The sequence below is a fragment of the Podarcis bocagei genome (assembly GCF_964188305.1).
Source record: "Podarcis bocagei genome assembly, chromosome: 1".
In the NCBI taxonomy this organism is placed as follows: Eukaryota; Metazoa; Chordata; class Lepidosauria; order Squamata; family Lacertidae; genus Podarcis; species Podarcis bocagei.
In genome coordinates, this window is record NC_138125.1 from 98,343,086 (window position 1) to 98,368,312 (window position 25,227).

The 25,227-nt window shown below is 42.3% G+C and overlaps 1 protein-coding gene across 2 annotated transcripts in view; it reads right to left on the reverse strand.

Annotated features, from left to right (window-relative positions):
• The window catches only part of DPP10 (dipeptidyl peptidase like 10), a 584,313-nt gene that overhangs the window by 233,376 nt on the left and 325,710 nt on the right, over positions 1-25,227 (reverse strand). The window contains exon 1 of one of the 2 annotated variants that reach the window (XM_081199701.1): positions 66-1,026. The exons of the other annotated variant lie outside the window; for it this stretch is intronic. Within the exon in view, the coding sequence (XP_081055827.1) occupies positions 66-143 (78 nt within the window). The 5' untranslated portion in view covers positions 144-1,026. Of the gene's footprint in view, positions 1-65; positions 1,027-25,227 lie in introns of those variants that run through there. 2 annotated transcript variants of the gene reach the window in all.

The window sequence follows — 25,227 nt, forward strand, 5'->3', positions numbered from 1 at the left end:
TCCCAGGAAAGCACACACACACACCCCACACAGGCTGAGGCGGCGGAGTTGCTGCCAAATCCTACCTGGTCTTGCTGGGGAGCCTGGCTCCCCCGGCTGCCCGGGTTCGGCGGCGCCTGCTGCTGCTCCTTCATGGCTGTCATGGTCGGGGAGGAGTGGGGGGGGGGGAGAGACACACGCGGGCACTTCCTCTCACTGGTCCTGTAGTCCGAGAGCCGCTTCCCTCGGCCCCGCTGGCATGACAAAAGCTGCCCGCTCTCTTCCCGCGGCGCGAGCGAAGCAGCAGATGACGCGGAAGATGAAGGAGAAGAAGAAGAAAAAAGAAAGAAAGAAAGCCGGCGGAGGGACGCGGCGGTGGAGAAACCCCCACCGGGCAGCGCGGGAAGCAGCCGCCTGCCTCGTCCTCCTCCGGCTACCGCAATTCCAACCCCCTCAAGCCCAAGCCGAACTGAGGGAAGCGAGAGAGAAAAAGCGCGCCCCCAAAAAGAGGACCGGAGCGGCCAGCTCCAAAAGCCAGGGCGCGGGGGGGGGGCGCGACTAATGAGCGCACGGCAGCCCCAAAGCGGCAGCCACCTGGGACGCGGGTTAGCTCCCCTCACCGGCACGGTCGGGCATTCCTACAGTGTGCCCCCCCCCCCAAAAAAAAAGCAGCAGGAGGAGGAGGAGGTCCAGTGGCAGCGGCGAGTGTCTGTGGCACCGGTGGTCCCAGAGTCCGAAGTGCTTCCCTAAGGGCAGGTGGAAGAAGGGAGGAGAAGAGCAGCCCAGGGCGCGCGCGCGCTCGCCTTCTCCCCCGCTCGCCCTATCTTTCCCTCGCAGCAGCAGCAGCAGCTGGATCCCGCAGCCCGGCGCCACAGCGAGAACGCAGGGGGAAAGGAGCACAGCGCGGCTCCCTCAGACGGCACATTCGCTTTCCCTCCTCAGCTGGAGCGGACCATTCGGAATCCGGGGCATAGGGGACGCTGCTGCTGCCTACCTGGCTGCTGTAGAGCGCGGCTCTTTCCCCTACCCCTCCGCCTTTCTCACTTCCCGGTTTTTGCACGACTTCTGAAGAATGCCGCCTCCAATCGCGCGGCTAAATCCGTCACCTTGGGGTAGCAGGCAAGGCAGGGCAGGGCGTTCGCTCCAAGGGTGGATCGAGCGCTTTGATGGGGAACGAAAGGAAAAGGTGGGGAAGAGGAGCAGGCGGGAGAGGAGGGAGGGGAGATTTGCCTTGAGCATCAACTGTTAAGTTATTATGCTTCGGCGTGTGACTTCTGCGGACATGCACAAACGCACGCGCTCGTGCAAACTGGCTAAGTTACAAATCAGCCCCTTGATCTCGTCTCTGAAATGAAACATTCCAAGCAGGGGGACTCATCGGCAATCCAGTAGCCTTTCTGAGAAAGGGAAAGGTTTTGTTTCCGACTGTCATCCATTTATACAGAATTGCACAGTGCCAACGGCATTGCTGGCTCTTTATGCTTTTTCTCATCTGATGTCGATAGAAATATTGTTTTGCAAGGTGGAATAGTTTTTGCACAGAGAAAAAAAGAGGGGTGGTGGGGTCCAACGTTTACAACACAAGTAGAAAACAGGGTGGTAGTCAACTAAGCTTTACTCAGAGTAGACCCATTAAAATGAATGACCATGACTAAGTGAGATCCATTAATGTCAACAATTGACCTTCTCTGAGTTGACTACTGTCCAGAGTTTCTTTCAAATAAATAGACTGTGATCCTGTGTCCACCTATGTCTCTACTTTGAAGGGGGGGAGGAGCAACAGAGACTAGCTGATGTGCATGAGTTAATTTAATTTGAAATGTGCACTATAGGGTTCACTGAAAGCAAAATCTATTTTGAGAATAAAAGTCCTATATGTTTCCTAAAGGTCATATTCATGCTTTAGAAACTCAGGTGGCCCCCAGATGTTGATGAGTTCCAACTCCCATCAGGCCCAGATAGCATGGCGAAAGGCAGCGATGACGTGTGTTGTAGTCCAACAGCACCTGAAGAGCCTACGAAAGTGAAGCAGGTCTGATCTGGTCAGTTTTCAAACTTGCTGAATACTCAGTGCCTATTGAACCAATGATATCTGTGTAATCATTATTTAGCACTTGAATACTGAGCAGTTAGGCATAATCTAATCCACACATATCCTTGCAATAATCAGGAGTTTAGTCAAGCCCCAAGCCAGTATCCCAAGACCAAGCATATCTATGGAAAAAGTTGAGCTCAGTTTCCTAAACCCTTGTCTGACACCATCCATCTACAATGTATCTTGGAAACAAAAGTTACTGAAACAATTTGTTGTTCCTTACCTATATATCTCAATGAAAAAACATGTTTATTAAAAGCTGACTACTTATTTTCTGTTTCTATTTCTTATTTTTTGCCTCCCAGACTTAGAAAGATTGTCCAGCTGGGAAAATCAACATCTCTTAACTTTCCATTTCCCTGATTCTAAAATTGGATTTTGATTTTGATGTTTTAGTGAATCCATAGCACTAATTTTCAAGATTAATGAAACACACAGCCAAGGACTGTGTGTGCTAAATGTGCTACACATACAGTAAATGAATAATAAACAGCTAGCAGGAAGTTTGTAGCTAAGGTGGTCAAGTACAGTACCACTGTACAGTACCACATTCTGGAGGTCCATTCTTAACCTGAAACTGTTCTTAAGCTGAAGTACCACTTTAGCTAATGGGGCCTCCTGCTGCTGCTGCCATCACACGATTTCTGTTCTCACCCTGAAGCAAAGTTCTTAACTCGAGGTACTATTTCTGGGTTAGCTGAGTTTGTAACCTGAAGCATCTGTAACCCGAGGTACCACTGTATATGCATCTGGAGAGTGCCCCTAAATTCCTCACTGACTGACACTTCACGCGATTTACAAGAATTACATACTTTAGTAGTACAGTGGCACCTCGGGTTACAAACACTTCGGGTTACAAACTCCGCTGAGGGGAAGGTGGCGGGCAGACTGTTTGGGCCAGCGTGGAGCTTGCGGGTGCCCAAGGCATCACTCCCAGGAGAGCTGCATGGCTCAGGTGCACTGCAGGCCCCACAGTGAGTGCCACCCATTATTTTGTCAGCCCCTTCAGTGGTGACACCCGGGGCGCCCCACCCCCACCGCACCCCCTTTCCTCCGCCCCTGCTTAGGATATTGTGGGATTGTATTTTTGTCTGTTATTATCCACAAAATAATCCCTGTCAAAATGATACAAACATGTACTCGGTCATTTTATTCTGGCTTGTTAGAGCAACATCTCCATCTAATGAAGTATATTGTTGCCTGGAAAAAATTGCATGCCATATTAAGGTAGTTACAGTCTTCTCTCCAGCAATTTCTGGTAACCTCAACAGCCTCTCTAATGTGCACACACACAAAGGTGCTCCAGCCACAAACAAGTCTATAGTCACCTTTATAAACAGCCAAATTTTGCCCCCACAAGGAAATCCTTTGAACTACTACATGTTAGACATTTTGCAATGCATCTGTCTGAAATGTAGCTGTCTATCATCTCCAACATGTAGATAATTCATGCAGCTTTCAGAAAGTTTGGATAGACTGTTCCCATTTTATTAACTTTTAAGACTTCAAACTTTGGAACGGTGGGATGTAGTTGGACCTGTTTAAGTTAAGTATACAGAATCAAAATAGTGTTTCAGATTATGTAAACAGACACTTGTACAAACTGGGACAACTTTAGGCTCTAAGATGCCCTCTTGGCAAAAAGAACAGCTTTGAAACAGAATCCATTTCATATATATAAGTTGGTTTTGACTTTCTTCTAGCTTTCAAGAATATAAATGATTGATTTAAATGCTTAGTTACAGCAAAGTTATGGAATACTCCTTAGAATTTGAGTCAGATTTAATAACTAGCTAAAGGAATGAATGACACAAATATATATTTGCAATGTTGAAATGTTTTATCCTCCCACCAAAAATCCATTTGTGTCAGCATGGAAAACATCTTTTATATAATGCACCTTTTTAGGATCTGAGCTAACTGACAGCTGTGGGGTGAACCAGCTTAGGGTCTTCCTAGGACAAACGGCTAAACTAGTTCACCTATGGTGTATTTATGGAATGCATGTTGTCTCTCTCGCAGACTCCAACCAGCAGTCAAGATTGCTGCAACCATTCGTGTGCTCTTAATAAGGATATAATATAGATGGGCGGTTGATTTTATCCAACTGACAATAATTTAATTCACAAATGACTCAATTATTTCATAAATGGTTTTGAATATAATATCATTTTAATAGTTCTTCTGTTATCCAGCAATTATACTCTGTGGGGTGCTATACCTAAGCATGTCAGTGATGGAGAAGAAAGCAAAGGAAATTTAGCAGATCATTCATCTAAATTGATTTGTGAGTAGGCACCTGGATACTACAGATAAGCATGGTTGCGCTGTAGGCATGTGGAGTGGGAAATGGGCAAGTCTGTCTTGCTCTTGGTGACTGATATTTGGAATGCTTCCACTTACAAAGGTTTGTACCTGACATTAGAAGCAAACACAGGTGCCTTGCCTTTAGGATGCCCTGGAGAAGGTCTTTAATTCCTTTACACCTACATCAGACTAATGCACCAGAGCTCTACTGAAGTGATGTGCTCAGCTCAGCCACCTAACAAATCCACAAGGTTCAATATTGCCATCATTATGCTACATGCTAAGCAATTATTCGTTAGTGCAGCGTCTGATGCGTCTGTTATTGTCTGAATTTATTTCGTACCTCTTAGAATGTCTACTTATATGCCGATATCCTATATTTCTTCCTTGTACTGTAGCTCAAGCACTATCAGACATACATGTTGGACAAGATGCCAGAATTAACTTTCTTCTGGTCAGTGAGTGCCAACATTTATCTTAGTTAACACTAGATGTAATAAGTGGCAGGGTGACACATATCATAGCATGTATGCAGTACTGGCTAATAAGAGCAATATTCTGGGTGACTGGCCATTCTTTTTTTCTGTATTAAAATGCATGCAATACTCAGAAACAAAGAGCTAGTTCCTAGAAGGGAAGAGACACAGGGCTTTATCTTAAAAAGCTCTGAAGTAGGAATGGCTGAGCTTTGGCCCTCCAAATGTTATTGAACTCCCCAGCCAGCATGTGCAATGAGGAATGATTGGAATTGTGGTACAACAAATCTGGAGGGCCAATCATTCTCCATCCCTTCTGTAAAGAACCTAGTCATGCAAGTCCTGCTTTAGAACTCTGAGAGGTGGGTGGGAAGAGACTCTAGGCATCAAGATTAAAGAGATGCTTAGCACTGGAGATGGAGGGATCTGTCAGATTTGGTTAATTCAGTTTCTCATTTTTCTGATCTTTAATTCAATTCTCCACATTACTGCAGCAATTTGTGTGTGTGTTTTTTTTAAATATTCATCATGAAAATTCATCAGCAGCTTAGTGTGTTTTCTCCTAATAATCACATTTCCGTATGCAGTCTTGATTACCTGAAGGAGCGTCTCCACCCCTATCCTTCTGCCCAGACACTGAGGTCCAGTGCCGAGGGCTTTCTGGCGGATCCCTCACTGCTTGAAGTGAAGTTACAGGGAACCAGGCAGAGGGCCTTCTCGGTAGTGGCGCCCACCCTGTGGAATGCCCTCCCTTCAGATGTGAAGGAAATAAGGAGTTATCCTATTTTTAAAAGACATCTGAAGGCAGCCCTGTTTAGGGAAGTTTTTAATATTTAATGCTGTATTGTTTTTAACACTCGATTGGGAGCCACCCAGAGTGGCTGGGGAAACTCAGCCCGATGGGAGGGGTATAAATAATATATTATTATTATTATTATTATTATTATTATTATTATTATTATTATTATTATCATCATCATCATCATCATCATCATCATCATCATCATCACATACTTTTGCAAGCAATTTCCCTAATGCATTTCTGTATGTTATTTTCACTGTTCATATTTATGTACACTTCCCCCTAAAGTAGGCATTTTTGTAAACATCACAAAATTCAGATCAGTGTTAATTTTGAAGGATAGCTGTGTTTTGGTCTGCATATTGTTTCAGAAAGTGTGACTTTGAGAGATTCACCTATAAATGAGCGCTAAATAGCCCCCACTCCTGCATCCCTATCATATGCCAGTGGCTTCTTTTCTCAAATGTCCATCATTCTGCCAGCTTGTTTTTGCTCTAACTTGTGATTGTTTCCCCACTTTTACCTGCTTAACACAACTCAGTAATGGAAATGCTGAAGGGGAGAGCAGAGTACACTCTGCTCAATAACAATCTTCATGGGCACAGCAATTGTAATGGGCTGGACGGGGGAGAGAGGGCCGAATGGGACCTAGAGGTTATCCGACATATCAGAAGGCATTTACCTTGCGCTTAGAGGATAGCTTTTTTAACCATAGAGATCAATTTGCTGCTAACATGTGAATGTGGCAGATTGTATGTAGCAGGCCTGCTGAAGTGCACTTCTGTTCAATTCAAATCCTCATATCTAACGATGTGTTTACACTACAGCACTAAACAGGTAGCCAAACTGTACGCAAATATTTTAATCTGTCGGTGGCAAAGCTTGCAAAATTATAGCATTCGAACTGTAAAAACTATGTTGGCGTCTGTTATTAAAGCTGTTTGCCAGAGCAAAAATAATGATTTTTTTAAATGTTTCAGTAGGAGTTGTTAAAAAGCTAGAAGTATTTTCTACAAATAACTCCTTCTGAGCATATGTGCTGTTAAATGGCATTGTCTTGTTTTTCATAACAATCCAAGAGAGCATATAAATGAGCTTCAAAATAAGAAAACTCTGAAGGATATTTGAGAGACACCACACACAGCAAATTCCCAATACAATACAAATGAAGTTTATTCCGTGTAGGAATTTGCATGAATGTACAATTATCATGCATCATAGGAACCAACTCCTAGGGACCGAGGTCCCTTCGGCCCCCACAATAAAATATTTGAGGGAGCCAGTCGTCCCCCCCGAGTTGACGGGCAATGCCATTCAAATGGTGTGCATGTGCTGTGTCTGTTGATAAATTATGTGGGGCGGGGCTTACCTGCTCCCCCAAATATTTTATTCAAGTTGGTACCCCTGTCATGCATCTGTTTTGCTGCATATATCTGCAGCCCAAAAGGAAACCACAGCAGGCATTGACCCAGTGAGGTTGTGTAGATTAAAATAACTGTGTTTATTTTTCAGGGTTTTTATGCTCTGAATACATAACCCAATGACTATGGAGAGCATCATAGCAAGAGGGGTGATAGTGTCCAAGTGTTGGGACAGTATATACCGCTTATGACCTGGTGAGTGCATGATCTAGAAGTTCTGTCAAATCCTCTAGATAGAGATTTAGAGCCTAATCCTGGGCTACACTGCATTAACCGACTCAGTCCAGGAACAGACTTTGGTAATCTTTGGTAATATGGCACCCGGAGTGAGGCCAAAAATTGGTGCCCAAAATGGATCTTCTCATAGCTTGGCGCCCTATGCAGGGGAACTGCCTGCCTGCACCACCCTAAATCCAAGGTAGCTCAGTCCTAAATAAGCATGCACAGAAGTGAAGAATTAGACTGGCTCCCCCGCAAGACTTAAGTAAGTCTCACGTATTAACATTATATATATTAATTTAATAATGGTCAAACATAGATTCAATATATGGTGGGAGAGGGCTGATTTTATAGAAGAGTCCTGACATATCAGTCTAAAAGTCCATTTGTTATATCAACCTGTTCCCAGTAGTGGCTAATGGAAGCTCTTAGGAAGCTCTCAAGAAGGGCCTGAAGAGCATGGTGTTCCCAGGTTGCCTGTGCACTCACATCCGGTATTCAGACTTATGCTTCTTTTCAGTGTGGAGCTTCTATATAGCTTTTGTTGTTAATCACTCTTAATAAATGCATTAGCCATGAATTTCTTTAATGTCTATGAGGAGATTTGGATCTGATTAATAAAACCTATTCCTGCGTCACATCCTTACGAAATACTATGGATTGGAGCCTGACTACCTCTGTAGATGGAAAGGTCCTTCCATTAATGGAAGGTTCTTGATTTAGCAAAGGAGTTCTGCAGGCAGGTGAGGAGTGACTTTTGCTGTATCTCCACTTGCCAATTCACTGTAGGGTTAAGGAACCCTTCACAAAAGTGTGGGAGGTGGGGCAGAGGGCCACACTGGGAGGGGAAGTAACCAAATCCTACTTCCTCCTTTCACCAGCAGGTTCATCCCATGAGTGAAATTCTGTTCAAGAGATGCTCCCACTGGCCTGTGTGAACTTTGTGTCCAACCTATGATCATTTGATATAAAAGAACTGAGTTTTATAACAACAATTTATGAAAATTAATTGAGCTCACTGCTTCAGGTCAAATGTTCATATTTCAGTCCATGTATGACATATTGCCCTTTTAAAGATACAGTGGTACCTCAGGTTAAGAACTTAATTTGTTCCGGAGGTCCATTCTTAACCTGAAACCTGAAGCACCACTTTAGCTAATGGGGCCTCCTGCTGCCGCCACACCGCCAGAGCACAATTTCTGTTCTCATCTTGAAGCAAAGTTCTTACCTGAGGTACTAATTCTGGGTTAGCAGAGTCTGTAACCTGGAGCATATGTAACCTGAAGCGTATGTAACCTGAGGTACCACTGTATATGCATTTATCCTAACCCCTGGAAGGCCATCAGGCTTTGCTATCATCATAGCAAACAAACATTCAAACAAGAAAGACAGACTTCCAAGCTAGTGAATGCAATGTCATGAAGGTGCATCATTGCCCCAGAACTCCAGCTTATCTACATAATTGAAATTTGTGTCAACTAGTTTCAGTGGAACAGTTTCCTACTCCTAGAGTAGAAGGAGGGAAAGGGTTGATTTACAGAGTTGAAGGACCTTATGGGGTGGGGAACCATTTCCCTCTAGTCAAGAACATATTTCATTCAAGCTTATGCCACATTTTGTTCAAGCTTTGTTCCAGCTTCATTTGTGGGCTAATTTATATTTTTTATCTCCTTGCCTATTTTGTGTGGGGGTTTTTAAGTGCAGACATTATGCACAAGAGGCTCCCAGCCTGAAAAATCACGAAACTTATTAAATACTTTGACAAACATTCCAGCATGAATGCAAACATCTAAGACAGAGTTCGGAAATAGCTGTCCTTACCCTAAATGCATAATCAGCACACATGACTGTGTGTCTTTGGGAAAGCGCTGGAAGGAATAATTTATTACTGGAGGATTCGGAAGTCACAGCTTCATTAACATGACATTTGCCTCTCATTAAAATAAATAATTTATACTTTCAGAAGCAATACTATATCATCTTTTGACAAGAAAAAGTGATACAAAGCCAGACAGCAGCCAGATGAGCCAAGTATCGGGTGATCATTATTTGATTCAGTCATGTACCACGTTCACACAAAAGTCACAGACAATTGCAATGTATATCATTACTTGGAAAAAGAATTTCATTATAGCATAGCCTGCATCATCTTAGGTCACTAGGCAAGATTCTTGGTGCAACAAAGGAATGTCTGTTTCCAACAGTGGCAGTTGTTCAATATAAGAGTTCAATATATCTTCAAAAGTTCAGAAATGAAGAGAACAGAAGACAAAAATGTATGTATTATTTTATGTAATTTCCCAAGTGTTTACATCTCCCCACCCAAGACATTATCCACTTTGCAATCCAGAAGCTCCCCATCAGTCACAGAACTGAACTTTCTGATTTGGACATTGTAAAGATATGCAAGGAAAAGGGAGACTCTTAACTGCCCTGCATTTTTGCAATTAGCATATGCTCAAACCTGTTGGTGATGAAAGTGTCGTATTTGTGTTCTAACAAAATGAACACATTAAAAACCCATGACCAATAGTTGACTGGTCAGTTGACCAGATCTTTTCTGACTGGTAAAATGCCCAAAGTGAGACAGGTTACTTATATGTGGTAACTCAAGGTCAAACTACATATTACATAAATCGCACCTTTTAAAAAAAATCTGCTTAAACTGACCACTTTTATTTTGACTCCCCCCCCCCTTTAAGGATCAACTAGTTGGGGAGGAAGAAATATTTGGCAGAAAATTAACACAGATCCCAATCTGGGTTGGCGGCTTTTTCTTCAAAAGAAAAGTGTCCACTTCAAGCACATTAAAAAGAAGAAGTATGAGCAATGCAGCATGTATACTGGATTGTATGACCTATTGGCCTGATTCAACAGGTTCTCTTAGTAACTATATCAGGATAATTACCTCATATATAGTATTTTCTGGGGGAAGCTATTATTTCTGTCTCATAGCTGATAATCAGGTCCATTTCAAACTGATATTTTAAAAAATGCTTAGCTGCTTTGGTGTTTCTGCTGGTTGGATGGGTGCTTGCCCATACGCAGGAAATGCTTTTATACATGACATTTAGATTACTTCCAAAACTCATTCAACTGCATTGTTTATGCAGCTGTGCTCATACAAGAAAAGTGAACTAAACATATTGCATATTTACAGAAGAGAGAAATTAATTTGGAAAGAAGGAGGAGGATAATTAGAAAGTCCAGAACAAGACTTCCTAAGACACAGGGTGGGATACAGTATTAGCTAGGCTTCAGCATTGAGCTGAACATAAGACCAGACATTATTATTTTTTCTTTGACGGCATATTAATCTAAAGGGAGTTTAAAATAACATCATGCATTATTACCATTTTAACAGAAATTCTCTTTTAACATGACTTCGCTTTGTATATGAGGTATTTCTTACAAGGGAGAGCAATTAAAATGGGTTACAGACATGCTCTCTGAAGTGGTACTGGCCTTTGCCTGCACACCTCAGAATGTAGACTGAGCAAAAGAATTGGTCACAATTTTATTAATAGTACAGAAGGATCTGCAACAATGATCTAAACACCTGAGGGCTGAATTCTTGCAGAGAACAAGGAAATGCCAAAAGCCTTGCTCTCAGTGTCTGGCTCAAACCCAGACTTGCCCTTTAGAACAGGGAGAAGCTCCAATTGCCACCCACCAAAAAGATGAGCTGAGAGGGAGACTGTTTCCCCACCATCTCTCCACTGTACAGTGTGAAGCAGGGCAGGGAACCAGGGACCAAGACCATCAGGCCAAGCAAACCACGAGCTGGCTAGCAATGAGAGGCACCTGGTCAAAGAGTCTTCTCAAATTGACATTCCTGAGTTAGATAGACTAATGATATAACTTGCTGCAAGGTAACCTCCTATGCTCAGTGTCTAAATGTATGATAGCATTTTATATATATATATATATATATATATATATATATATATATATATATATATATATATATAAAATACAGTAAGGTAAGTCATTAACAATTTTGTCCATTTAAATCACATAGTTTCCCTCTAAAACATACGGAAACAAAAGCCTTCAGAGTTGCCTTATTAGGCTAATATAATCCAAGCATATTTTATTAATACTTTATATGATATTGGACATTGTCTTGGATCCTAAAACCATGAACATTGGAAAAAGTCTGCTAATGAGAACTGTTCCTGGTCCTTAGTATACAAATAATTTATATTTAAAATGAAACACCAGTAGTTGTCTGTAATAGGCCATTATGCTAAATTAGCTTCATCTGCATCATATCAGGAAACTAATCTATAGTAAAGTGGACAGAGTGTTGGACTTTGACCACAAAGACTTTCAGTTCAAATCTCCACTCAGCTATGAAGTTTAGAGGGTGATCTCTGGCCATTCATTATTTTTCAGTCTAACCTATTTTACTGGGTTATTGTGAGAGAGTGGAGAGTTACGTATTCTGCCCTGGGATCCTTTGAGAAAATGCAGGATAAATGAAGGATGGATGAATGAATGAAATATTAAGCACATTTGGAGAGAAATAAATATGATAACAAACATGATAGAAGCCGTTTGGTTGTATCCAGCTAAATCATACTCAGAATAGACATGGTTAAAATAAGCTCATTGAGTTTAATAGGTGTACTTTGAGTATACCTTAGCTGGAAACTGATAATCTAGAAATGGTTATTTTGAGTGAATCATGGTAAATAACCGAAGGAACTATAGACAATTCAAGACATATAATTTGATCTCTTAAGTACCACCTTCTAGAAAAAGCAAGCAGAAAATTTATTAAACACAAGCAGGGGGTATTATTCATTTAACCCTATAGAAAGACCAACCACAAGTGAAAGTTGAGCATTCTTAGATGATGTGCAGAACCAAAGAACTGTGATGAAATTTTATGGGTTGGCATCTTCAGCTCGTTCAGCTTCTAATTGCATTATCTTTCTGTCCCTACCCCTCAATGAAATAATGTGGGGCAGTGTCATTAACTACCCCACACATAACAATATATCCATAGTTTTATTGTTGTTGTTTAAAAAATGTAAGCTACTTTGGGAGCCAGTACAGTGGTGCCCCGCAAGACGAATGCCTCGCAAGACAAAAAACTCGCTAGACGAAAGGGTTTTGCGGTTTTTGAGCTGCTTCGCAAGACAAATTTCCCTATGGGCTTGCTTCGCAAGACGAAAACGTCTTGCAAGTTTGTTTCCTTTTTCTTAACACTGTTAATACAGTTGCGACTTGACTTCGAGGAGCAACTCATAGAACGCGGTGTGGTAGCCTTTTTTGAGGTTTTTGCTGATTTTTGAAGCTTTTCCAAAACTTTTCTGACACCGTGCTTCGCAAGATGAAAAATTCGCTAGACGAAAAAACTCACGGAACGAATTAATTTCGTCTTGCGAGGCACCACTGTATTGGATGGAAAGTAGTGTATGAACAAAATATAACAGGATACAGTATATCATTTCTGATGCATAATGGAAAGGCAATGCAGCAAGCGCAATAAGGCAGATATTGCCACTGTAACCTTTAGAAAATTCCAGTAGGTACATTTCTGAAGGAAGCTTTAAAATAACTAAATAACACACACGTAAAAAATCAACCCCGCCCTTATTATTGCAAGATGCAGAATCATTTTCTGCTTCCCTAATGTTAGTGCACAGTTCCCTCCCTGGGCGAATGCCCTTGTATTTAACACAAAAGGACCATTTTCAAGGAAATCATACACTAGGGAACTTGTACAAAGGTAAAAAGAACCACACACTCTCCTTCCTCCTTTATCTAAAGGACAGTGCCTTGTGAAATTATCAGAAATTCTAAGCATTTGCAGCATCACTGCTAAAAGTGACATTATCAGTGACATGCAATTGACAAGAAGAATGGTGAAGCTGCAAGAAAGACAAAGTAATTTGCAAAAGTACAGTAGGCCATCACAATGATGCCAAAATAGCTTTAGGTGAGGGAAATTATATGTATGTTCATGTATTAAACACTTTGCAGTGGCATCTCCCAGCAGATGTCTTTCTTTAGGCTGGTCCAGGTTTTCAAATTCATATGTGGCATTAAACATCAGAATAAAATGCCACATATTAAATCTAAATACAATTTGCTTTAGGTATATTTGTTCCTTTTTACTCACTACTGTGTTAAGCCACCCACCCATCCTCATCTAATTAGATGATTCAATTAATTAAAGGGTTCTACTTAAAACAATAGCTTAAAAACACTGGGTTGGGTACACTGGTCCAGATAAATGGAAGTTCTATATTTTTTTGCACCAGATAAATGGAAGGCCTCCATTTTTTTGCACTAGAACTTCATTTCAGAGCAATCCCATAGACATATGGAACATTTCCCCCCACTGATGATCCTTTGGTGTTTTGGGATTTCATTCCTTCCCACTGCTGATGTGTGATTGTTTTCATCACATGTCTGTGTTGATGTTCCACACTGTTGGAGTCATGAGAACGGAAATTCAGTTACAATGTTCCATTATGTTATGCTTTTGCATTTTCCGTTCTCTCTCGAACGAGAAGGAGAGAGGAGCCATGATTTCTTTGTTCTGTTAACACTTGATCTTGTACATAATAAATTAGCTTAGTATTATACACCTCAAGTCCAGCTTCTCCTTTGAACCCTGCTATGTTTGTGTGTGCATATATCTTTGAATATATGTCTCAGTAGCGACTCGGGACAGAAGAGTGATGAATCATCCTGAGGGGCACTTCGGAGGGAAAGACGCAGTTCCCTGGCATCTTCCTAACATGTAGTTTCAGGCCTGGTTCCAAGTGGGTGAAAGAAACCGTCTATCAGTACTATCCCATCACCTTCCAAGTGGTATCTTTCTTGCCCTTCTGCACAGGGGAAGGGAAGAGGCAGAGGAAGCAGCAAGTGCCCTAGTAGATTCATCTTCACTAAGCTGTTAAGCTTCAGATATCCTGGACTATAAGTCTCATGAGCTGTGGCCAGCACATGATTTGTAGCCCAGAACATCTTAAGGACACCAGGTTGGTGAAGGTTTTTTGTAAGCAAGCACTCAAAAATGGTCTGGGCAGGTTTAACACAAACAAGAAGATGACCAACCATTCCCTTTAGAAAAATAAGTGCTTCTATAATCTACCTACTTAAAATGTTCTCACTATCAAAGCTCCTATACAAGCATGGAAATCACTTGCCAGAAGGATTAACACTGACCCTTTTGCACAGAATGAATTTAGCATATGGGGTAATCTTCACATTACCATAGTCCATGAACCAACGAGGTGGAAGCTCTCAACCACTCAGCAAATATCCTCATTGACCCAGCTTATGACTGTAGACCAATCCGTCAATTCATTTCTGGACCCCTAAGGAGAATTTAATTTATCACCTTTGGCAGCCTGGCAGTGCCTGAAACTTAAGTAGCTACATTTGGCCTAGATGCAATTCGTGCAGCAGAACCTCCAGATGCACAGCACCTGTTCCTCTCAGCTGCAAAAGGAACTCAAGTACATATGCACATGTTATGTTTTGTATCCAGATGTACTTCCACAGTTAGATAGGAATTCACTCAAAACAATGAAAAGATCAGCATATTTATTGTAGTGTAAGCTTTTGTGGACTAAACTTCACTTTAACAGATGCAAGAAGTGTTATTTTTGGATGGAACATATCTCTGTACAAACATGCACACACACACCACAAACACAGGGGAAGAAAAAATGGTAAACAGTGTGATCAAATGGCAATGAAATTTTAAAAGTACAGTATGTACCAATTCAATTAAAGTTTCAATTCATGCAAAATTAACACACTGACCATTCAGATGCTCTGGGGAATGCTCTTTACCCGGGCCTTCAGCCATTAAATAATATTTGACCTGTTAAATGTGTCACAGGGGATGTTTTAATGATTATTTTATTATTATGCTGTCTATTATTCTGTTTTGTATTCTGTTTTATTATTATGCTCTGTAAAATATGTTTATTAATGTTGTACACCACCCTGGGATCTTTTGATAAAGGGAAGTATATAAATAAAATAAATACAGAAATAAATAAGCACCCTATATTTTCTGCATAAGTTTACACTTGCAGCGGAACATGAAACATTAGAAGAAGAAGAAGAAGAAGAAGAAGAAGAAGAAGAAGAAGAAGAGGAGGAGGAGGAGGAGGAGGAGGAGTTTGGATTTGATATCCCGCCTTTCACTACCTTTAAGGAGTCTCAAAGCGGCTAACATTCTCCTTTTCCCTTCCTCCCCCACAACAAACACTCTGTGAGGTGAGTGGGGCTGAGAGACTTCAGAGAAGTGTGACTGGCTCAAGGTCACCCAGCAGCTGCATGTGGAGGAGCGGAGACGCGAACCCGGTTCCCCAGATTACGAGACTACCGCTCTTAACCACTACAGCACACTGGCTCTCAGTGTGGTATTTGGGTGGTATTTAGGCATGAGCGGAATAACTTCCACTTGCACAGTGGAACTTTCTCCCTTCTACCTCTCCCACCACAAACCTATTCCAGAAGGTTGGGGAAGACCTCAGAACATATTTAGAAGATGCACCGGTGAAGAGGAAGGGAAAACACCCCACTGCACAAGCAGAAGTCCTCCCCCTCTCATAAAACCTCGAATTCTTCTCCCCCCTCCCCCCCATTGCTCCTTTCAGCCCCTGTAGCCAGACTCCAGACCTTTGAAAGCACATAGTATTGTCTCAGTTTTACTGGTCAAGGTTTCACTATTGCCTTTCTTGTCTGGAGTTTCAGGCATGCAAGTTTGTTTGTAGGGTCCACATTACATTGTTGTCCTTAAAATGTCACTTTGTATTTTGTCCCTACTTAATCCAGATTTCCCCTTTTTTTGCAAGTGGGGGTGGAGCCAATAAGAAAAATACTGTTGCCAAAGTCCCACTTGCAGTCTCTCAATGACTAATGTACAATATTAAACCCCTGGTGTGTTTTTTAGCACTCTTGGTTAATGTAGCTAATAGATGAACTTGCAGGACAGTTACTTTCCTTGTTGGTGGTATGGGAACCTTTGACAAGGTAGCTATCGACCTAGTGGCTCTGCTAAAAACAACAGCAACAAACAGTAGCTAGGCATATGCATATCCTGGTGTTAACTGACTACACGACTAACATTCCTGAAGCAATGGCAGTGCACGGGTTGAACACCAATAATGTGACCAGTGACCCTACGAATGTTTTTATTTTGGGGTCGTGCAAATGATATAGGGTGTATTATTTATCTATATGCATATAATTTTAATTGTACAAGCACGTGGCATTTCATTTAAACCCTTTTAATTAAAAGGTAAGTCAAGGAGGAGATTTTGCTTTGCACATAGCTTGAGTAAGGCTACTGAGATTATAGAGAATATGGAACTGCTATTCTTGCTTTACAAAAAGAAAAAAAGAAGTGTCAAGTATTCCACCGCTGCCAGCTCTGTCAATGGCATAAGCCTACTTAAATAAGAAGTGTCTGAGTTAAATGTTGTGCATCTGTGTGTATAGCACACATTAGTGACTACTGAGTGAGTACACAGTATATTCGCAGACTCTTTACTTTGAAGAAAGTGTTTTCATTTCAGATCATCCACAGAGGTTGCTTCTTTGATTGCCAGTTAAACAGGAAAGAACAATTCATTTGATCTGATTTGTATTCTAATGCTATTCTTTGTTTACAACACCTAGTAGGGCTATGCATAGGAGCTGCATTTGGATTCATAGCATTATAATTTACTTACTGCTCAGATTTAAAAACATTTCTAAAGGATCTGCTCAGACAAGGCATCAATGACTGCTAAAAGTGTTTCATTATTCCAGTTTAATATACACTATTTCCTTAAAACAACAAGAACATAGGATTTGATCCTGCTCTGATGTGAGTGAATCACCTTCACACAGAATCCTTTTCATAGATACTTGTTTCAACTGTATTCTCCTCACCGATGCCAAGGCAGCGCAAGAGGCTGGGCCATTTTAAAGGGGAATCAGATTAAATTAATTAGGCTATCAGTGGTTCCAGGTCATGATGACTACTAGGGATCTTACTGAGAAGGAGTTGTTATTATTTTTACTGGTTCAATCAAAATATGAGCAGTTATTACATATTAGAATCATAGAATCATAGAGTTGGAAGAGACCACAAGGGCCATCGAGTCCAACCCCCTGCCAAGCAGGAAACACCATCAGAGCACTCCTGACATATGGTTGTCAAGCCTCTGCTTAAAGACCTCCAAAAAAGGAGACTCCACCACACTCCTTGGCAGCAAATTCCACTGTCAAACAGCTCTTACTGTCAGGAAGTTCTTCCTAATGTTTAGGTGGAATCTTCTTTCTTGTAGTTTGGATCCATTGCTCCGTGTCCGCTTCTCTGGAGCAGCAGAAAACAACCTTTCTCCCTCCTCTATGTGACATCCTTTTATATATTTAAACATGGCTATCATATCACCCCTTAATCTCCTCTTCTCCAGGCGAAACATGGCCAGCTCCCTTAGCATTATCATATCCATAATATTATATGCATATACACTCTGTGTTTTCTTAAGTTACCAACACATAAACAGGTGGAGGAGAAGAGAGGGAGCTGCTCTTTTTATCCTCCTCCCCATCTCCTCTCAAGCACTGGCAAATGCCTGCACTCAGCAACAGGAAGTGACTTCATGACCCACTTCTGCTTTGTCTGCACATGTACTCCCATCTAGACTGCTTTCCAGGGGCACCATCTCGCCCTCAGGATTGTGGGTGCCTGCCACCATAACACAGATAAGCTCCCCCCTCAAAAAAGAGTGACTTGCTGGCTGGCTGTGGAGCGCGCAACTGAACTGCTCTCTTGGAGGCAGCACTGCAGAGGTTGTGTGGCTGCCTCTCCCTGGCTTTGCTCATTGACTTTGTGGGTGCCCGGCCCCCACAATTATGTTTTTGTGGGTGCCCAAGCACCCAGGGCCCCCTGGAGTTGGCTCCTATGCTGCTTTCAGTGGTGGATGGTAAGGAGCAATATAATGCATATAAACATGTAAAAATACTCATACGAAAACACTTATAAAATTATGTTGCAGAAATACATTATCACATGGAGCTTGACTCTTTTATGCATATTGTTTTTGATTGGTCTGCATATAATAATGCCTATAATTAGTCAGGCTTTTTTATTTTTAAAAAAGATTAACACATGAATGGCTTGAATGTAAGTTCGCACTTGATACAAGAGGCAGTCCAATGTGCGGAAAGTTCAGTTGTGTCTAAACTACCAAATTCCATGTATAGATCCATTTAAAATGGATTTCTTCTCTGTCACTAATGACTGTGGAGTGCCACCACCATTGGAGGCAGTAGATATCTCAATATTTGCTGCTGGGGAAGCTGACCAGGAAGTGCTGTTGAGCTTCTATGTTCTGCTGGTGGGTTTGCCATAAAAATCTGGCTGGCCACTGTGGAAAAAGAATCTGAACCAAATGGGACTGAAGTCTGTTTCAGCAAGACTCTTCTTATGTTTAAGGAAGGAGGGGTCTATGTGCACCTCCCATTTCCCCATCTGACTCTTCATCTTTATATAATGACAATTAATTTCAATTCAGAGCACATTTCATTTGCATAGAGCACAAATGGAGGCTGTTTCAGGATAGATGTTTTGGCCATGCATTTATTTAAGATGCAACAATTCTAACTCTCTCTCTCTCTCTCTCTCTTAAAAAAAGGTAAAGGTAAAGGACCCCTGGCAGTTAAGTCCAATCATGAACAACTCTGGGGTTGCGGCGCTCATCTCACTTTACTGGCTGAGAGAGACGACGTTTGTCCACAGACAGCTTGACTAAGCTGCTTCTGGTGAAACCAGAGCTGCACACAGAAAAGGTGTTTACCTTCCCATCAGAGCGGCACCTATTTATCTACTTGCACTTCGATGTGCTTTCAAACTGCTAGGTAAGCAGGAGCTGGGACCGAGCAATGGGTGCTCACCCGTCGCAGGGATTTGAACTGCCAACCTTCTGATCAGCAAGCCCTAGGCTCAGTGGTTTAGGCCACAGCGCCACCCGCACGCTCTCTCTCACACACAAACACAAGCACCAGACCCAGCTGTTGCTGCTACTTCTGCATTATTAGGCTATTAATAATAGAGACATTGGTCTATTAATAGAGAGGTACAGAGAGACACCCCTTCATGGATCACTGCCTTGCCATGGCGAAGGGGCTTGAATAACTCAGAGAAGCTATGAGCTATGCCGTGCAGGGCCACCCAAGATGGGCAGGTCATAGTGGAGAGTTTTGACCAAACGTGATCCACCTGGAGCAGGAACCGGCAAGCCACTCCAGTATCCCTGCCAAGAAAACTCCATGGACAAAGACAACAGGCATATAAAAGTTATGACGCTGGAAGATGAGCCCCTCAGGTCGGAAGGCGTCCAACATGCTACTGAGGAAGAGCGGAGGACAAGTACAAGTAGATTCAGAGCTGATGAAGCGCCTGGGCCAAAGCCAAAAGGACGCTCAGTTGCGGATATGCCTGGAAGCGAAAGGAAAGTCCAATGCTGTAAAGAAAAATATTGCATAGGAACCTGGAATGTAAGAACCATGAACCTTGGTAAGTTGGATGTGGTCAAAAATGAGATGGCAAGAATAAATATTGACATCCTGGGCATCAGTGAACTAAAATGGACGGGAATGGGCGAATTCAGTTCGGATGACCATCACATCTACTACTGTGGGCAAGAATCCTGTAAAAGAAATGGAGTGGCCTTCATAGTCAACAAAAGAGTGGCAAAAGCTGTACTGGGATGCAATCTCAAAAATGATAGAATGATCTCGATACAAACCCAAAGCAGACCTTTTAACATCACAGTAATCCAAGTTTAGGGACGCGGGTGGCGCTGTGGGCTAAAGCCTCAGCGCCTAGGGCTTGCCGATCGAAAGGTCGGCGGTTCGAATCCCCGCGGCGGGGTGCGCTCCCGCTGCTCGGTCCCAGCGCCTGCCAACCTAGCAGTTCGAAAGCACCCCCGGGTGCAAGTAGATAAATAGGTACCGCTTACCAGCGGGAAGGTAAACGGCGTTCCGTGTGCTGCGCTGGCTCGCCAGATGCAGCTTTGTCACGCTGGCCACGTGACCCGGAAGTGTCTCCGGACAGCGCTGGCCCCCGGCCAATAGATGTGAGATGGGCGCACAAACCCCAGAGTCTGTCAAGACTGGCCCGTTCGGGCAGGGGTACCTTTACCTTTAATCCAAGTTTATTCACCAACCACTGGTGCTGAAGAAACTGAAATTGACCAGTTCTATGAAGACTTACAACACCTTATAGAAATGACACCAAAGAAGGATGTTCTTCTCGTTATAGGGGATTGGAATGCTAAAGTAGGGAGTCAAGAGATAAAAGGAACAACTGGCAAGTTTGGCCTTGGAGTTCAAAACGAAGCAGGGCAAAGGCTAATTGAATTCTGCCAAGAGAACAAGCTGGTCATCACAAACACTCTTTTCCAACAACACAAGAGACGACTCTACACATGGACATCACCAGATGGGCAGCATCGAAATCAGATTGATTATATTCTCTGCAGCCAAAGATGGAGAAGCTCTATACAGTCAGCAAAAACAAGACCTGGAGCTGACTGTGGCACAGATCAGCAGCTTCTTATAGCAAAATTCAAGCTTAAACTGAAGAAAGTAGGAAAAAACCCTGGGCCGGTAAGATACAATCTAAGTCAAATCCCTTATGAATACACAGTGGAAGTAAGGAACAGGTTTAAGGATTTAACCTGGACAGAGTGCCTGAAGAACTATGGATGGAGGCTCGTAACATTATACAAGAGGCAGCAACTAAAACCACCCCAATGAAAAGGAAATGCAAGAAAGCAAAGTAGCTGTCCAACGAGGCCTTACAAATAGCGGGGGAGATAGTGAAAGATACAGGAAATTGAATGCAGATTTGCAAAAAATAGCAAGGAGAGACAAGAAGGCCTTCTTAAACAAGCAATGCAAAGAAATAGAGGAAAACAACAGAATGGGAAGAACCAGAGATCTGTTCAAGAAAATTGGAGATATGAAAGGAACATTTCATACAAAGATTACCATAATAAAAGACAAAAGTGGAAAGGACCTAACAGAAGCAGAAGACATCAAGAAGAGGTGGCAAGAATACACAGAGGAACTATACAAGAAAGAAATGGATGCCTCGTATACCCCAGGTAGTGTGGTTGCTGACCTTGAGCCAGACATCCTGGAGAGTGAAGTCAAATGGGCCTTAGAAAGCACTGCTAATAACAAGGCCAGTGGAAGTGATGATATTTCAGCTGAACTATTTAAAATTTTAAAAGATGATACTGTTAAGGTGCTACACTCAATATGCCAGCAAATTTGGAAAACTCAGCAGTGGCCAGAGGATTGGAGAAGATCAGTCTACATCGCAATCCCAAAGAAGGGAAGTGCCAAAGAATGCTCCAACTACCGCACAATTGCACTCATTTCACACGCTAGCAAGGTTATGCTTAAAATTCTACAAGGCAGGCTTAAGCAGTATGTGGACCGAGAACTCCCAGAAGTGCAAGCTGGATTTCGAAGGGGCAGAGGAACCAGAGACCAAATTGCAAACATGCGCTGGATTATGGAGAAAGCTAGGGAGTTCCAGAAAGACATCTACTTCTGCTTCATTGACTATGCAAAAGCCTTTGACTGTGTCGACCACAGCAAACTATGGCAAGTTCTTAAAGAAATGGGACTGCCTGATCAACTCATCTGTCTCCTGAGAAATCTCTATGTGGGACAAGAAGCTACAGTTAGAACTGGATATGGAACAACTGATTGGTTCAAAATTGGGAAAGGAGTACGGCAAGGCTGTATATTGTCTCCCTGCTTATTTAACTTATATGCAGAATTCATCATGCGAAAGGCTGGGCTGAATGAATCCCAAGCAGGAATTAAGATCGCCGGAAGAAATATCAACAACCTCAGATATGCAGATGACACAACCTTGATGGCAGAAAGTGAGGAGGAATTAAATAATCTTTTAATGAGGGTGAAAGAGGAGAGCGCAAAATATGGTCTGAAGCTCAACATTAAAAAAAACAACGAAGATCATGGTCACTGGGCCCATCACCTCCTGGCAAATAGAAGGGGAAGAAATGGAGGCAGTGAGAGATTTTACCTTCTTGGGCTCCATGATCACTGCAGACGGTGACAGCAGTCATGAAATTAAAAGACGCCTGCTCCTTGGGACAAAGGCGATGGCAAACCTAGACAGCGTCTTAAAAAGCAGAGACATCACCTTGCTAACAAAGGTCCGTATAGTTAAAGCCATGGTTTTCCCAGTAGTGATGTATGGAAGTGAGAGCTGGACCATCAAGAAGGCTGATCGCCGAAGAATTGATGCTTTTGAATTATGGTGCTGGAGGAGACTCTTGAGAGTCCCATGGACTGCAAGAAGATCAAACCTATCCATTCTTAAGGAAATCAGCCCTGAGTGCTCACTGGAAGGACAGATCGTGAAGCTGAGGCCCCAGTACTTTGGCCACCTCATGAGAAGAGAAGACTCCCTGGAAAAGACCCTGATGTTGGGAAAGATTGAGGGCACAAGAAGAAGGGGATGACAGAGGACGAGATGGTTGGATAGTGTTCTCGAAGCTACCAGCATGAGTTTGACCAAACTGCGGGAGGCAGTGGAAGACAAAAGTGCCTGGCGTGCTCTGGTCCATGGGGTGACGAAGAGTCGGACACGACTAAACGACTAAACAACAACAGAGAGACACACATGTCCTAATGTTCATAATATCAAGAGTTAATGATTAAATGAGTTACTTGCAGAACTCCCAATTAACATTATTCATTACTACAATTGAACTTTTTAAAATAGCTTGAAAGTCTGGCACATTTTGTGCTTCTGATCTTTTTTGCACCTTAATTTAAAACTGGAGGCTTAAAAAGTGCATGCAAGTGTGAATGCACCCGAAATTAAGACAACAGTTCCTTTTGCGTTCCTATTAACTATTATTCCACTAGAACAGAATGCATGCGAAAATAAATGTGACATTTACACAAACAGAAAACTCTGTGAGAAAAGATAAATCTTTATTCCTCTCTTAAGATTCACTTTCTAAAATAAATTGTTGCTCCATAAATTCAAGGATTTTGCCTAGAGTCCAAATTAGCGATACATGTATATGTGTATGTCAGGGAACTGCCATGGGAGCCAGAGGGAGAGCTCCAGAGGGGTTCTGGAGAGCGTTCCGGTAGGGAGAGAGGGAGGCAGATGGGGGAATCGGCGAGGAGGCTCCATGACTCCTCGCCGGGGACCAGCAGGGAGAGCACGGGTCCTCCGCTGCCCACACCCTCCCTGCGCAGAAGGCTTCCACGCAGGGAGACTAGGCGGAGACTAGGCGTCAAAGAGCTTCTTTGCTGGAAGAAGTTCAAGAAACGCCCACTGATGGATTCTGCCAGTGACTGAGACAGCCACAGGCGAGTGGCTGTCCAGACAGAAAGGGTTCACTCAGGCAACCCAGCCAGGTGTAGCGCCGATTTACGCACGAGCAACCCCTAGAACCATTACAGTGTATTTGGAACTTTTTATTCCAGAGGAGTGTTTTGAAAGTGGAATTCTGCAGCTAAACAACAAACAAAGCTCCATCTGTTCTCATTGGTTTTCCCCACCCCTGTTGCGCACATATTACAAAGACATTATGGTTGTTGTGTTGAAAATATTTATGTAGTGGGGTGATCACACTTGGCCATTCCCCACTTGCTGAATAAGATACTAAGTGGATTGGGTAAACACCCAAAGCTTGAGAGGTAAGCGATGGAGAGATCGGGGATCTTTCTGATTTAACTTACTAGGCTAGCTTTTTATCACAGTTTATTATTTTCCAAGAGCACTTACTTCAATCACACAGTTTTAAAGGGTAGGGATAGAAGAGGAATCCACAGAACTCCCAAAGCAGAGTCACATGTAGGGATAGAAGGATCTGTCAATTTTTATCCGCTCAATTTTTTGTTCTTCTAATCTTAAATTCAGTTCTCCACGTTTTCCAGCAAGTTGTGATTTTTTAAAAAATCCTCATGCAATTTATTAGTATGTTAGCGTGAATTCTTCCTAATAAACAATTTTTTAATATGCATCTTTAGCCTGGTTTAGAATTTAAAGTCCCAATATGAAGAGATCCAATTGCTCCAGTGTTGTCTCTGTCTGTTTTATTTGTTCCCCTTAAAAACCTTTGGAGATCATCTAACTGCTCACAAACTGGAGTAGCTAGTGTGTAGGTCTTCTTACTACACTTTGAATAGCATAGAAAAGTCACTCTGGGAGCAATGGCACTAGATGATATCCCTTTGTTCTCAGAGGGATTTGTATTAAAAGAAAAAAGGGCTGTGCCCAATGCTGGTCATTGGAGAGTTGTATCCATTGTATCTCCAAAACTCCAAGTAGGGGCAGAAGCCATATGGAAAAGAAGTCAAGAAAACGGAAGCTAATAAACAGTATCTATTAGGATTTGGGAGCTTCTTCACGTTTGGGATAGGCAAGCTCAGCATAGATTTTTCCTCCTTAAAGCTTGGAAGCTTCTCTGGAAAATCCTAGGCTTTTCTAGGCAACATACTTTTGTGCATGCACTTGAGATGTAGATTGAATGCTAGTTTGTAGGCACATATCCAGAGTCTCATCGTACTTTCTGAGTCAATGAAGAAGCCACTTGCTTCCTAATACATCTGAACACTATAAACTGTTCATATTCATGTTCATGTTCTCAACAAACTCTTATGATATCACTATTCTTGACACATGTAGATGTCAGTGGAGTCATCAAATTTCCATTTGAAATAGAGACAGAATATATCTGCTGAAATATTAAATAAGCATAGATATAGAAATATTTCTCCCCACCCCAGTTATCCAATTGTCCTAAGGAACCCACAGTGCCACTTCCCCTCACGAAGAATCAACTTTGTCCCAAAGTTATCTACACAGTATGAGAAGTTACCTTCATAAAG